This window comes from Ammospiza nelsoni, chromosome 13, assembly GCF_027579445.1.
Source record: "Ammospiza nelsoni isolate bAmmNel1 chromosome 13, bAmmNel1.pri, whole genome shotgun sequence".
Classification (NCBI taxonomy): Eukaryota; Metazoa; Chordata; class Aves; order Passeriformes; family Passerellidae; genus Ammospiza; species Ammospiza nelsoni.
This window is the reverse complement of record NC_080645.1, coordinates 19,123,020-19,138,621: the sequence shown is the minus strand read 5'-3', so window position 1 is coordinate 19,138,621 and position 15,602 is coordinate 19,123,020. Positions and strand designations below refer to the sequence as shown.

The window sequence follows — 15,602 nt, the reverse complement described above, 5'->3', positions numbered from 1 at the left end:
TTAAACCAACTTTGTGACTTTTATTGATGGGCGACAACTTTATACTTCTAGGTATCACTAAACTGTGTACAATTAGGAACTCAACATTATAGGAGAGCAGACAGCAAAATTAAACAAAGCAGACTTAAAGAAATATCAATCTTAATTATTTTGCCCATTTTCTTAATTTCATGTACACAGAAGCATAAATGCAGTTTGAAATTTCTTAATAGCAATAAAGTTACAATCACCCATCTATATAGACTAACATCTTAACTCCAAATATTTGATCTGCAATGTGTACTTAAGCAGTTTCTCATCGCACAATTATTAAAATGTGTCTTCCTATCAGGAACCAGCAACTCTGCAGTTTGTACATGTTTTGAAGCACAAAGGACCATTTCCATCTCATACACATCGGCTCATATTTTACCACTTATCAAAAAACTATTGGGGAAGCAGAGAGAGCTTTTTATTTTTTTTTTTAATTTTTTTTTTCTTTTTTTACTGAAGTAAAGATAAAACATTTTCACAGAAATCTACAAGTTCTGTTGCTGGTGCAGGGTTTTCTTCTACTACGCAATTAGAAAGTGGGAATTCAATGCAAATCCCCTTTTTTTTATTATCTTAGGATTCAGCATTAACTCGGATGAACTTTATTTCTTTTTTTTTCATATTTTTTGTGATTCACGAGGCTTCCAACCGAGCGACTTCATTCTGCAAAGTCAAAAAAGTCAACACAAACCATGTTGTGCACAAACGGCAGCTTCCTTTAGCACTCTATCCCATAGCTGCAAGGGGACCAAAAAAAAAAAAAAAAAGAATAAAAAGGGGGGGAAAAAACAGGAAAAAAAAAAAAACAAAACCAAAAAAAATTTCACTCAAAAGAGCATTTACAGGAGAAAAAGTTAGTGATGTTGGCGTTCTACGGGGCGGGGAGGTGGGGTCACAGCAGGTCCACCTGGCGGTAGTACAGGAGGTAGGCCGTGCGCTCCAGGGCCGCCTTGACCACCTGCGAGTGGTGGATGACCCTCACGGCCTGGTCGTCGATGCGCAGCCACCCGTTGAGGCCGATCTGGAACACGTCCGTGGTGTAGTGCCCGCCCGTGGCGCTGTTGCCGTGGTGGTACACAACTGTGGGGACACACAGGGGGAGGTGCTGTGCTGGCGTTTACCTCAGAAGCTCAGGTCCCTCCCCTGACTGTTGCAGTGCCATGTAATGGCCTGTTTCAGCTATCCCAGCTCCTCCCACGGCTGTGCCAACAATCTCTCCCTTCGCCTTCCCCTTGCCCCCTTGCTTGCCCAGCAAGGGCATCGTGTGATTGGCAGACTTCTAAAGATGCCTCTCAGCCCTGGGGACATTGGGCTATCCAGGTGTCATTTGTCCCCTGAGATTTCCCCACCCTTACCTGGTTGGTGGCTCCCTACCCCTTTCCTCCCCCTCTCCCTGGGGTTAAAAGGAACAGCAACCACACGGTTCCCTTGTTCTGTTGGAGCTGTTGCTGCATTCAGAGCCCTGTGTGCCAGGAATAAAGTTCTGGATTGCAATCCTCCAGCAGAACCGACTCCTTTGTCCTTCACCTCGCCTAAAGCCTTCCCACCACAGGTAAACCTGAGCTCCTGCATGCCTGGAGCTGTCCCAAGCACCCAGCTGCAACATCCAGCCAGCCAAAGGGGTCTCTGAGGTGAAACCACCACAGCTGCCACCCTTGGTCAAGCAGCAAGAGCCAGACCAGCCCAGGCACATTCTATCCAGCAATACTGGGATTTAATTTCAATACCTGATCATGCCCTCAACCTCTCCTTTCCCTTCCCTGACCCCTGCCGAGCGCTGTCTGTCTCTTCTGGAATTCCAGAAGGGCATTGGACCATCTATGTGTGAAAAATGTGTATTTTATGACTGGCCTTTCACAAATATTGAAATTAATATATGTGTTGTGTTAGAAGGTAATGCTGTATTAATTCTCTTAAGCAGTGTGTTAAATATAGTTTTAGGTTACAACAAAATTATTTTAGTTTCTATTTTAGGTTAAAATACAAACTATGCTATGTAGGACACTTTTTTCCTAAACAAAGGATTTGCACTGAGATAGCAGCCACAGGACACCTGAATCTTTCAGAGAAAGAGAATTTATTGCTCCATTATCAGGAGAAATGAACTTCTTCCTGCCTCGCTTGGGCAGGACGATGCCATCAGGATTCAGAGGAAGAAGCTGACACTGCCCAGACAGAATCCTGTGTTTGAATGGAATTTATGCATCATGTATGAGGTGTATGAATGTGCAACAGGTTTGTGTTTTTAAGGGTTAATCCTCTGTTAATGTGGGTCCTTTTTTGTGCCTATGCTGCTCAGAGAAAGGTACCCGGACGTCCATAACTCTTTGTTTTTATTGTCTCATATTGTCCTAATCCTAATTGTCCAAATTATTATTACTCTAATTGTATTACTATTTTTATGATCATTTTATTACTATTAAACTTTTAAAACTTTAAAAACAAGTGACTGGCATTTTTCACACACGTGTCCTTTGTCCCTTGAGACCTCCCCTCCTGTACCTGGTTGGTGGCTCCCTACCCCTTCCCTTCCCCTCTCCCTGGGGTTAGAAGGAACAGCAACCATGCAGCTCCTTTGTTCTGTTGGAGCTGGTGCTGCATTCAGAGCCCTGTGTGCCAGGAATAAAGTTCTGGATCCAAACACTCCATCAGAACCAACTCCTTCCTCCACCATCACCTTAAAGCTTCACCAGAGATAAACAAGAATTTTACACCCAAAATTTAAAAGAAAACACTTAATGTAACCCAGTGTTTCTATAATTCCATATGCAGAATCTGCACTTGCAATAGAGGTAAAATACATCCATAAAACCACCCAGATAAATAAAACAATAAATAAATAAATACACAGATAAAATACCTGCAAAGAGCCGGTAGGTTCTTTGGCCTTTGGAAATTTTACTTTTCACACCAGGAGATAGTAGCTCTAGGGGAGGAAAAACAGCCACACATTAGAATTTCCATATCAAGAGGATCAATTATTTTTCAGAGAAATCAACACTGTCACAAAGGAGAACATTTGATTGAAATTTCTTCTGCAGCCTTTAAAGTATGGTCATGGTTCTGATAACTGGTAATCAAGGGAGTGAATTTGCAGGTTTGCAATACTGTGGTTTATGAAAGGTTAAAAAATACCACCCAAAATGAAGGGAAAAGAGACATAGTAAAAAATCAGATTATTCTATTTCCCCCCTTTCACTCCTAGAAGGATTTGATCCTTGACAGAATCAATTGTCATTCTGAATCTGTCAATGAATGACAGAATCAATTCCAGATTCCAAGTCAGGCTTACATTCCTAAAAGAAAATTGCACAATAAAATATTAAGTAAAACAAAAGGGCACTGCCTGACAAGGTCCAGATCTCAGCTGAGATATGAGCATACATTGATTTTATTTATTCCTATTTGAGCTACTGGCTGGCTAATAGTCCATTTGTCAGCTCAAAACAAAAGGCATTATTTTGGCAGGTTCAGATGCTGGACAATTTCCAATCTCATTATTTAAAGTCAGTATCTCCTAGGATACTTGTTAAACAAAGGATCCTTGTTTAACCTCTGCACTATAGATTGTCTGCCTTCAGGCTGCATTTTCAATAAAACACCAGTTTCCTTCCAACTGCCACTCATTAATTAAATAATTTGAGACTTCTCTGAATTAAATTTGTGATAAAAATATCCAATATTGGCAACAGTCTTGTACAGACAGGGACACAGATCCAAGAGGATCACTTCCCATATTTGTCCTCAGCAGCCTATATCTTTACTCTATAAACTCACAAGAAATTCTCATTTGGCCAACCCAAAACCTTTGGGACTTCCTAGATCTTCCTAAGATCTTTGAGCATAAATAACCCCCACAAAATATTCAACAAAATGACCAAATTTTCATACAACAATGAGAACAAAATCTTGTGTCGGAGCAAATTAAAACACAGACACTATAGGAAGTACAACATTCTGTTCCCCATGAGGAGAGGGGAATTCTGTTCCTAAATCTCTTACCTTTGCTGATTTCCAGATCAACAGTATATTCAATATTCTTGATCAGCTTCTGGCATCCTCCAGTCTTCTCATACACAAAGCGTTTGAGGTGTAAAACGAGAACAGGGGGCAGCTTTTCTAAGGTGAGTCTTCGACTGATCTCCACCTGAGAGCATTTCATTTTAAGTATTAAAATTAATGTAATTTTAAATTTAAGTATTTAATTTTAAATACACTAGCAGCAAATCTTCCAGATTTGTTATTATTGCAGTATTAATTTATGATAAACGCTTCTTTGTGACTTAAAGCCCACTGGATCTTCAATCCTATCACTGTTTCAAAGGAGAACTCAATATATTCAAAGGGAAAAATATGAGTTAAGACCAAACTTTTCTCTACTAAATAGTGATTTTTATATAATTATAACCAAACAATCCACAAAATTTCTGCCTAGAAACCAGGAGCTGAGCTCAGAACTGTAGAACAAAAATGTTTTCCCTTCCTAGAAATGAAGACATGAAAATATTTCTCAAAATAACTATTTAAGGTTTTTCTTCATTTTTTGAGAAAAATCTCTTTATTGGTAACCATGATCATATTATTTTTCAATACATGGCTTCATTCTGCTAGAACCTATGTGTTGAATAGAAACTCATGGGAGAAAAGTATTATCTCTCTCCAAGGTTCTACAGACAATATGTTCAGTGTTTTTACTACAATTTTAACACAAAAGCAACTATTTCAATTTGAATTTCTTTTGAAAAAAAGATCTGGAAGACACTGTGGGTGCCTGTATTTCCATCCAAACTCTGAAATATCACGAAGTACCTAACTAATTTCTTCCAACCCAGCACTGGGTTGTCCAGTCAAAAACTCTAAACTATTTGCAGTAAAAAAAGAAAAAATGAATGGCAAGCAAAGCAAGATATTTGTGGTAAATCATAATCAGCTTGCAAATGTTTTCTTCACATGGAAAACAATTGGAGAAATATGTGTTCTGAATATTCAAGGTAAACAAATTTCTGCTATTCATCTTTAGCTTTCCAAGGGAAATGAACCTTTCTTTATCTAATCCTGTTCTCACTTGGAGGATTTTGAAAACTTACAGACATGAAAGTCAGAGGAACACCTACAATTCCAGAGTTACCAACAGTGCACACAGAATTCCCAGGTGACAATCCCTGCACACCAGAGATGTCTTTATTATCATCCAACACAGGAAACAAGGCAAGGTCTTAGTGAGGGAAGTTTAATTATTATCCTCCAAAGTGCCAAACCAAAGGCATGCTTTTCTCTCTTGTAAGTACTTTTCTATTGCAGTTATTACTGTCATGTATTATATGTAAAATATAAAGTATTTACTCTGAAGAGCTGCTCCTTTACTAACAGCATCTGGCAATCCCCAGGAATCAGTAAGTAATGATATTGAAGATAATATTATGCATCTTTACCATAGTTCAGCCTATTAATGTTTATATTATTAATAGTAATAATATTACTATAATTCTCCATTAAAATCCCCAATAAATTATTACATTAATACAAACCCCACCTATTTACAGGCCTGGCTTTGTTTTAGAGCTGACACCTCACTGCTCCAGGACACTGAAAAGGTTTGTGCCTATTTTGTTACAGCATGCTCCAACAACTCTCTGTAAAGCCAGAGCTCTAAGAAAACCCTTTTAAATCCAAAGTTTAGCAGCTGGCTGTGAGGGAGGGCTGAGCAGAACTCACCTCCTGCTTGGTTTTTGTGGTGTAGCCCTGCACAGACTCCCTGGCCACCAGGCTTTCCAAGGCATCCTGCACCGTGCGGATCTTGTCCGACTGGATGTCCAGCTGCAGGGTGAAGAAAAGCTGCAGTGTGGCAGATTCCTTGGAACTCTGCTGGTAAACTACAGATCTGTGGAGAAAAAAAGGAATCAAAATGAAATAAAGAGTGGTTTTCAACCAGATAGAACCTTCAAGGAAGAATGAGTTACTTAAGTAACTCAATTTATATTTAACATCAAGTTTTAACAACTTATCCCAATTTAAATTATTTTCATCTACTAAAAGTATTCTGAATGTAACTGAACTGTTTTATTTATGCAAAGTTTAAAGAAAAAGACTGAAAATTTTGATAAGCATTTTTAAAAAATTCACCTCCTGGCTCTTTTTGTTAGTTTAGTTTTCCAACAGCTCTTCACAAGTGCAAAGTGCCAGTGCTTATCTGTGTTGTGCTGTAAAAATCACAGCTGATTCCAGATTCTCCAATAAAATTACACCATTTTTTCAGTCACTTCTCTAAAACCAATTTTATACTGATTTTATAGTGTTTGCTTAAATCTTGCCATAGAAAATATAAACTATGCTCCACTGAGGATTGGCAGTTCATTTTCTTCCCATCATTTTCTGTACCAAGATTTTGTCCATGTATATAAATTATTATGTTGTTATATACTGAAAGCAGAATTATAATTAACACAGCTCTGACCCATTTGGCCATGCTGGAATATTTCCAGGTCAGGAAGGAAATGTTAATATTCAGGTTAATTTTAATGTTCAGGGTAATCAAAAGAGCCCTTTTTACTCAGGCAAAGCCCTGAAGCACCAACACAAAGCCAATGCAGCTTAATATTGGCAAATATATATCCTTTAGAGGGAGAGAATGCATGAACAGCAGCACCTTTGTTTTTAAAAAACAGAAATTACATTTTAACACCTCTTCAGGATATTTTCTTCACAAGATATGCAGAAATTGATTTGCTAGCAAAACCTTCACTGGGCTATGATTTCTCTGTAACCATGCCCCTAATAAGAATAATTACAAATCTCAGCTGGATGTGGGAAAATGAATCATTTTCAATGAAAAATTACTCAAGCATTGCAAGAATTCCCAGGAAAACTTTGTACTTCCCCACTTAAGCCTCATGTTGCTAAGAAAGGCTTTATAGGCTGGGGTTTTGAAGTAATTAAGCCTAAAAAGACATTTAATAGACTCAAGCCTCTCAAGGACAGCCTAAAAACTCCCAAGCCTGAAGTTTCCCCAGACAGAAGATGCCAATTGAAATCATCTTTTCCTCACTGCTTTTCCCATTGGATTTTTCCAGTTCCTGAAGCTTCCATTTAGTGGAATTCTACTGGCAGTTTTATATTCAGCCCTTCCTATCTCCACCCCTGAGGATGAAGCTTTCCCACATCCCAGGGGATGCTGTTCCTGTGGTGTGAAGGATAAATAAAGTGGATGTGGTGCCAGCAGATGTTGGATTGGATCCTGTGCTTCAGCTGCTCAGTGCAATGTTTTCCCTTTTTCCAGTATTACCTTTGTTTTATTTCATTTTTATGGACTTGTACAGAAAACTGCCATCATCTCTGTATTTTTAATATAAAAACCGATGGAATTATGTAGATATCTAAACAATAGTGATAAATTCTGGTAAATACACCTGGGGTATTAACAGCACCTTGGGTATGTGAACCATTGATGCAGGATTCCATCAATACCTACAAACATCTGTCTGCCAAATTCTATGGAAAATATCATTTTATTTACCAGCTGTCTGGCTCAAAACCCAGAAGAATAAATAATTTCAGAGCATTTCCAAGGCAGAAGGCACTAGCCCACATTATTCACACTTCTAGACTCAATATCTGGCAACACAGAGAGTCAAACACCAGCAATTAAGTGTCTGTCTCCAATTTAAAAATAATTCTTCTAGTCTAGCAGTTTTGTTTTGCTGTGTGTTTTTAGCAAGTGTTTACTTTGCTTTCATTTTAAATTATACATTTCTCCAAACAAGTCAGGAGGCTTCCTTTCCAAAAAACATTCAGATTCTCCTTTCTGCCTTTGTCAGGTATCAGACCTGCACAGAAGTGATATGCCCATTCTTTTCATTCCAGTAACATCTTGTAACAATTTACATTTTTCCAGACTTCTTTTGCCTTTAACATTTCTTTACTATTAACCACAGCTTTCTCTGGGACACATGAAGGGTCTGAAAAACCTAAAATTCACAAGTTTTATGTTTGAATTCATTGTTTTACTGTCAAGATAAAACAATGTGAATCTCAGTCTCTTTCAGTATCCTTAGTTATAACATGACATTCCTCAAAGGTCATAAAAATAGGCAAAAACTCTTGAAATTGAAGTCCTTTTCCTTTTCTGAATTCCACACAATTCAGGGCTTGGGATCTCACAACAGATTTTTCACTTAAGACATTTTCAAAGATGTCTTAAACAATGTGAACCTCATTCTCTCTCAGTATCCTTAGTTATAACATGAGATGAGATTCCTCAAAGGCCATAAAAATAGGCAAAAACTCCTAAAATTAGGGAAGTCCTTTTCCTTTGCTGAATTCCATGCAATTCAAGGCTCGGGATCTCACAACAGACTTTTCATTTAAGACATTTTCAAAGATGTCTTAAACAATGTGAATCTCATTCTCTCTCAGTATCCTTAGTTATAACATGAGATTCCTCAAAGGTCATAAAAATAGGCAAAAACTCCTGAAATTAGGGAAAGTCTTTTTCCACATGCAACTCAGGGCTTGGGATCTCACAACAGACTTTTCATTTAAGACATTTTCAAAGATGTCTTAAATCTTAAACAATGTGAATCTCATTCTCTCTCAGTATCCTTAGTTATAACATGAGATTCCTCAAAGGCCATAAAAATAGGCAAAAACTCCTAAAATTAGGGAAAGTCTTTTAGGGAAAGACTCCTAAAATTAGGGAAGTCCTTTTCCTTTGCTGAATTCCATGCAATTCAAGGCTCGGGATCTCACAACAGACTTTTCATTTAAGACATTTTCAAAGTTTCAACCACTTCAAGTCAAGAACTTGTAGGAATAAGCACTGTACCTTATGTGACCCCCAAAAATGTCAGTGATTGGGGTCTGCACAAAGTCAGCCTGGCGAGTGACGGAGGATTTGTTGCGGGGTCCCACCTGCTCCCACTCGTCGTCGCTGCCCTCGCCCGGCTCCTCCTGCTCCTCCTCCCTGGGGACGCTCTGGGCCTCGGGGCCGTTGGACACCGACACCTCTGCAGCGAGCAGGGCAAACACAGGGTCAGACACACCGACAGATAGAGAGCCAGGCAGATAAGGGATTTGAAAAGTAAAAAACTCAATAAAAACAACAGAAAACCCAATAGAAATAATTGAGGATAACGCGCCTTCAAAAATCCCCCCAAAATTCCCCAAAAATTCTATTAAAACCCCCTAAAAACACCATGAAAAATCCTACTAAATCCTATTCAAAATCCCCTAAAATTTTTTCTAAAATTTCTAAAAGGTCTCCCAAAAATTGTTAAAATTCATTAAGTCCAAAAAGTCTCCAAAAATCAACTAAAAATTCCCAAAAAAACTCCCAATAAGTCCCCAAAAATCCCCAATAAATCCCATAAAAATCTTAATAAATCCCATTAAAAATCCCTAAAAAGTCTCCTAAAATTTTTTTAAATTACTAAAAAATCTCCCAAAAATTGCTAAAAATTCACAAAAAAAATCCCACGTCCCCTAAAAATTTACCAGAAAAATCCCAATAAATCCCTAAAAATTCGCCCAAAAAATGCCCCAAAACCTCTGAAGAATCCCTAAAAAAATCCCCTAAAAGTTTTTTAATTACTAAAAAATCTCCCAAAAATTGCTAAAAATTCACTAAAAAATCCCAAGAAGTCCCCAGAAAACTCCCAATAAATCTCTAAAAATTCCCCCAAAAAATAGCCAAAAATCCTCCAAAATTGCTAAAAATTCACCAAAAAAATCCCAAAAAGTCCCTTAAAAATTCCCAAAAAACGCCAATAAATCCCTAAAAATTCCCCAAAAAATGTCCCAAAATCCCTAAAGAATCCGTAAAAGAATCCCCTAAAATTTTTTAAAATTACTAAAAAATCTCCCAAAAATTGCTAAAAATTCACTAAAAAATCCCAAGAAGTCCCCTAAAAACTCCCAATAAATCCCTAAAAATTCCCCCAAAAATGCCTAAAGAAGCCCTAAAAAAATCCCCTAATTTTTTTTTAATTACTAAAAAATCTCCCAAAAATTGCTACAAATTCACTAAAAAATAATCCCCAAAAGTCCCCAAAAATCCCTTAAAAATTCCCAAAAAACTCCTAATAAATCCCATAAAAAATCTCAATAGATCCCATTTAAAATCCCAAAAAAGCCCTAAAAAAATCTCCCAAATTTTTTTAATTACCAAAATATTCCCAAAAATTGCTAAAAATTCACCAAAAAAATCCCAAGAAGTCCCCTAAAATTCACCCAAAAAATCCCAATAAATCCCTATAAATTCCCCCCAAAATGCCCCAAAGCCTCTAAAGAATCCCTAAAAAAATCCCCTAAAAGTTTTTTTAATTACCAAAAAATCTCCCAAAAATTCTTAAAAATTCACTCAAAAATCCCAGAAAGTCCCCAAAAATCCCTTAAAAATTCCCAAAAAACTCCCAATAAATCCCATAAAAATCTTAATAAATCCCATTAAAAATCCCTAAAAAGTTCCCTAAAAGTTTTTTTTAATTACAAAAAAATCTCCCAAAATTGTTTAAAATTCACTAAAAAATCACCAAAAAATCCCTTAAAAATCCTAAAAAATCCCACAAAAATCTCAATAAATCCCATTAAAAATCCCCCAAAATTTTTTTAATCACCAAAAATTCTCCCAGAAATTGCTAAAATTCACTAAAAAATCCCCAAAAGATCCCTTAAAACTTTCAAAAAAATCCAAATAAATCCCTAAAAAAATCCCTAAATAATTCTCAGTAAATCACATAGAAAACCCCCAAAATTGCATAATCGTTTTAATTATTTTTTTTTTAATTTAAAAAAGAACAAGCATATTCCAGCTTTGCTCCCTGCATGACACACCCATGTGTTAACAGAAGGCAGCTCACTGATGACTGTATGTAAATAACAAATTTGATATATTTTTAGTAGTAAACTTAAGTGGTAGAAAATTAGAAAGCCAAGTGTTATTCTGGCAGCAGAATTATGCCATTATTAAATCCAACTCCTTTTCTGCACAGGTATTTTACAGGGAAGCCAAGGCTCAGCAAATATTTTTTCAGCCTGTGCCAAATTCAGGTTATGAACTGCACAGAGCTAAGGAACAAAATATGGCATGATTTTATATCCTCAAAAATTTACCCTGCTAAAGATAAAATGGGTGACTGTGAATTGGTGATCTGAATTCTTACTTGGCTATGGCTTGCAGGATTTTATTTGTAAAGGGGGTTCAAGCTAAAGCCTCTATAAATAAACTAAAATGACATTTTACTCAGCATATAAATTTTAGTAATTCTTTCAAAGCAAATTCTCCAACTTTGTCAGTAGGAATTTCCATATAATTTACTATGTTGGTTTGTATTAGTAGAAAAAAAAATCTTAACAGTTGGTTTATAGATCAGTGTAAAAGACACTGATGTACTTCTGAACTCCCATGGAGTCAAAAATCACTGACACTGCATGAGTTATAAATGATAGCACTGATCCTGGAGTTAGCCCCAAATAATGCTCAGCTGGGCTCAGGAAAATGTGTAATATTGAGTTTTGTTGTTTAGGAGAAAGGGATGTGATTTACAATTCAGAGTACTGACAGAGCCATGATGCCTTTCCAGAAACCCAGTAACTGCTCAGATCATTCATAAACTGGGCAGAATGGACTCTCTGTATCCAGATTTTACCAAAATATTATTTGCTTATGTCCAAATCCTCTAAAACATGATATTCTATCCCTATCTCAACCTCTACTCCAAGCACTACTCTATTATGGAATCACCCAAAACACCAACATTTGAAATTAATTGTTTGCTATTAAAGAAAAAAAATCCACTAACTTTCATTATGTGGAGAGAGAAGTTTCTTGAGGGTCAGCATTTCTTCATGTAGTCCATTGAGGATAAATCCCAAGTATTCTTCAGCATCCTCTTGCCTGCCCTGAACAAAAATTTTTTTTTCAATTAATTCTATGATATTTTCATGGTTTCCTTTTAACAGAAGGTTCATGACACTGAACAAATCCAGCATTGTCCTACTAATTTAGCAACTACTCAGTCTAAAGTTATGTCAAATAAAGTTTAAATTTTATTATAAGACAAACTCTTTTTTTACCCAGTTAAGCAGTAAATACACACATCAGTTCTACAATGGCTTCAAGAATTCTGCATTTTTCTCCATACAAATTCCATTTACTGTGTGAGCTGGAATTTTTTTCTCTCCATTTCTTTTACAGCCACTCTTAAAAGTTGCTGTCAAGCCAAGGCCAAATCAAAGAATGGTTTGAATAATTATCTTTTCTTTCTATTGAAGTTAAACCTGACCTTCAGTCTTAGCTGAATTCCCCATAAAAATGAACAACTGCTCATTTCTTAAATGTAAATCAATTGGTAACTCCATTATAAAAAGAGATATTCTATTCCAACAGTAATTTTTCTATTATTCTGACATATCAAACTGCCAGACCTGTAATTAAGATTTTCCTGTAATTCAGGTCCCAAGACAGTTGAGCCTCATTAATGAGCTCTCAATGAGCTGGTTTTAGTGGCATTTGAGCAGAATCTGAGGTTTTTTGCAGAGTTTTAAGGACTGGGACTGCCCTGCAATGCAGTGGCACCAGTCAAGGATTTGAAGTCTCACCTTTTCTGACAGACTTGACTTTATAACTGTCAAGAGCCTGTAAATGTAGGTTGGTTCAAAGGCAGCTCCTGGTCGGATGTCTCTCACTATTTTATCACCTAAAGCTGCAAGGTGAAAGAGAAATCATGTAAGTAATAATAAATAAAAGGGATTTTTTACATTATAGCTTAATAGTCTCTTCACACATCACTAGTTTTGGAGTCCAGCACTTTTTTACTAATGGTTTAATTTGGAGTTTTGAGGTCAGAAGTTACAAGACACAACCTTCACTGCTTTAAAACATATCACCCTGCATAAACTCACAGATAGGAAAAGTTCTGAGATTAACAAGAATATCAACAGCCATCATAAAAGAACACTTTTAGTGCTATTTGCATTTTTGCATTTCTTTTGAAGAACACATCCTTAAACCTTCTGTGTATCTGCATTTCTAACAGATCCCTTTTGCTCACTGCAGAATAAAAACCCCAAGAACAGCCTGACAAAATGTTCCACTAATGGCAATACAAGGCCTCAGAACTGTACTTGAAAACTACACAAGAAAATGACCTACAAGTAAAATAAGTTGCATAAGCCAGTAAGATTTGTTTCACAGAAAGAAACCACAGAAATGTCTGATCTGTTTGGAAATCACTGGAACAACCAGCTCCTCCTGATATTTCCTTATCATGTTACATAAAGAATAGTTTCAGGAATGTGCTTGTTTCTACAAGTTTGCAATACAACAGACTTGGCTTAAAATGAAGATTAAACAACTGAAACCTTTAAGATCATTTATTTGCATCAAAAAATATGCTATTCCTCACTTCATAATCAGCACTGAGCCTAAATATGTATAAATAAATATGTATTAGGAGAAATCAGATCTGTCTGAAGTTTTCCCACTGGAATCAGAAGCCAGGATAATATTTCTGCAGGCAATCTCCAAGTGCTTAAGGGACCTGTTCTGGGCACATTTTGTTCCAAATCAGTGATTGTTCAGGATTTAGGGAGCAGAACTGAGCAATCTGATAAACAAACAGCTGGCACTATGGAAGGAAGGAAGGAAAATGCAGGGAGTATCAAGTGATTTTCTTAGAAAGGGCATTTTCTTAGAAGGCATCTTTAAATTAAGTGAACCTTCAACAAAAACTGTTCCTATTGCACTTCTACACTTGGGTCCACCAAAGAGAAGGAAAAAATCCAAGGTGCAACACCCCCCTCATGCAGATCTTTACCCCAAAGGCTTCTCCCCATCATTTTCTGCTTTGTGCCCCTGCTCCCACTCACCTTGCTTTGCTTTAGGAGGCACAGGCATATTAGTGAACTCATTCATTAAACGAACACTGAAACAGAAGGGAAGCAACTGGACATGAGCAGCAATTTAACACTTAGAAGAACAAATAATAAAATTAGAACATTGCCACTCTGACTGCCAAAACAAAACAAAATCCAAGAGTATCACAGAAATCTGGGTGAAGCTCAGACATAAAAATCCACCTGATCATTGCAGTGAAACCCAGGTGTTGGCCTGGTCCTTGCACCTCCCACAGTTCAATTTTGCACATTAAACATTTCACAAAACTGATACTCCCAATGCAACAGGAATTCTCTTCCTTGACAATCCAAGCACTTGTAAAACACCAAGTTCTTTATAAAAGTGTCACCCAAAAACACATGAAAAACTTCTGGCCACAGATCAGCTTCTATCAACAGCCATTGTTAGGTATTTCTGAAGGAGTTCAGCCACATCCCAGAGTTTGATTCCTTTTTCCCAAGCTACTTACAAACTGTCTAGCATTGGTGTGGAGGTGCACGGCCTCTGCGATTTGGAATACATTGGAATGGACTTCATTAAATGATACATTGGAGGGCAAGCAACCAAGGCTTGCAGGGTCTATGCAGTGGCATTAAGGAAATATGCAGGAAATGGCATCTGTGTACCAACCAAATATTCAATTAGATGCAAAACAGTAAAAATGCAGCTCTGTTTTCCCTATGAAGTAGATCAATCCAAGAATTTAACTGGAAAAGAGGATGAAGCTTTATCACAACATTAACCAACATACAGAAATTGTATTTAAAAAAACCCCAGCATCGTGGAACATGCAGTGATTTCACTGATATTTTAATCATGGCAAAAACTTGAATTCATGGCAAAGGAAACTTAATCCAGGAGGAGGAGAGGAAAAGAACTTTCATAGGAAGGACTTTAGAGAATTAACCATTAGAAAACTGGCAGGAGATAACCTGGAACACATTTTCTGAGAAGAATGGAAGAAATCAGCTGAAACTTAAAGGTGCTGATTCACCCCTGCAACCAAAGCAAAACCTGCTGAGATGTGAGACATTCTGCACTGCAAAGGGTCAGGAGCAACCTGGAAAACTCCAGATATGCTGGAAGAATAATAATCTAAAAAGATCATAATTTGGTGAGAGCAGTGAACAGAAGAAATGCACTAAAACTGGAGGGAAAGGGAAATGACAAAATAAGGCATTGCTCTCAACAGCTGAAGAGAGATTAATTTGATCCCCTACAATGTGCAAAAACCAATGTAAAATCTCAAGGCTGAAAAACTGGGAACTAATATATATAGTGTATATAACCAAATGTGCAGAACTGATTATGTAAGATAAAAGCTTTATTTAAGGCACAGTTGTTGGCCTAGAAATGGTTCATTAGGATCTGCCATGATCAGTCTTGAAATTGGTGTTAACATTTTTCACTAGCAGTACCAGCACTGGAAGTATCCCAAGTGTCACCTTGCTGACATGGGAGACAATTTTTCTTAATTATTAATAGTTTTTTATCAATATCATAATATACCATAGAGGGAAGGTGCTTTCTGTTCCTCAGGGTAAAAGTTATTTTCACAGGGGAATACAACTCCAATTCATTAAGAGCAAACTCATCTTCCATATGGAAGATTGTAGTAGGATTAATTTAGATTAAATGCTGATTGACACAGATGAGACAACAGTGACAACCTGCTTAG

General features: G+C 37.0%; 1 protein-coding gene across 1 annotated transcript in view; it reads right to left on the bottom strand.

The window, feature by feature from the left end:
- The window catches only part of USP10 (ubiquitin specific peptidase 10), a 50,175-nt gene continuing 34,573 nt past the window's right edge, over positions 1–15,602 (bottom strand). The window contains exons 6-14 of the mRNA XM_059481448.1: positions 14,394–14,503; positions 13,897–13,952; positions 12,628–12,731; positions 11,829–11,928; positions 8,855–9,035; positions 5,749–5,914; positions 4,036–4,180; positions 2,894–2,959; positions 1–1,113 (exon numbers count right to left, since the gene is read on the bottom strand). Coding sequence (XP_059337431.1) covers positions 926–1,113; positions 2,894–2,959; positions 4,036–4,180; positions 5,749–5,914; positions 8,855–9,035; positions 11,829–11,928; positions 12,628–12,731; positions 13,897–13,952; positions 14,394–14,503 — 1,116 coding nt within the window. The 3' untranslated portion in view covers positions 1–925. The remainder of the gene's footprint in view (positions 1,114–2,893; positions 2,960–4,035; positions 4,181–5,748; positions 5,915–8,854; positions 9,036–11,828; positions 11,929–12,627; positions 12,732–13,896; positions 13,953–14,393; positions 14,504–15,602) is intronic.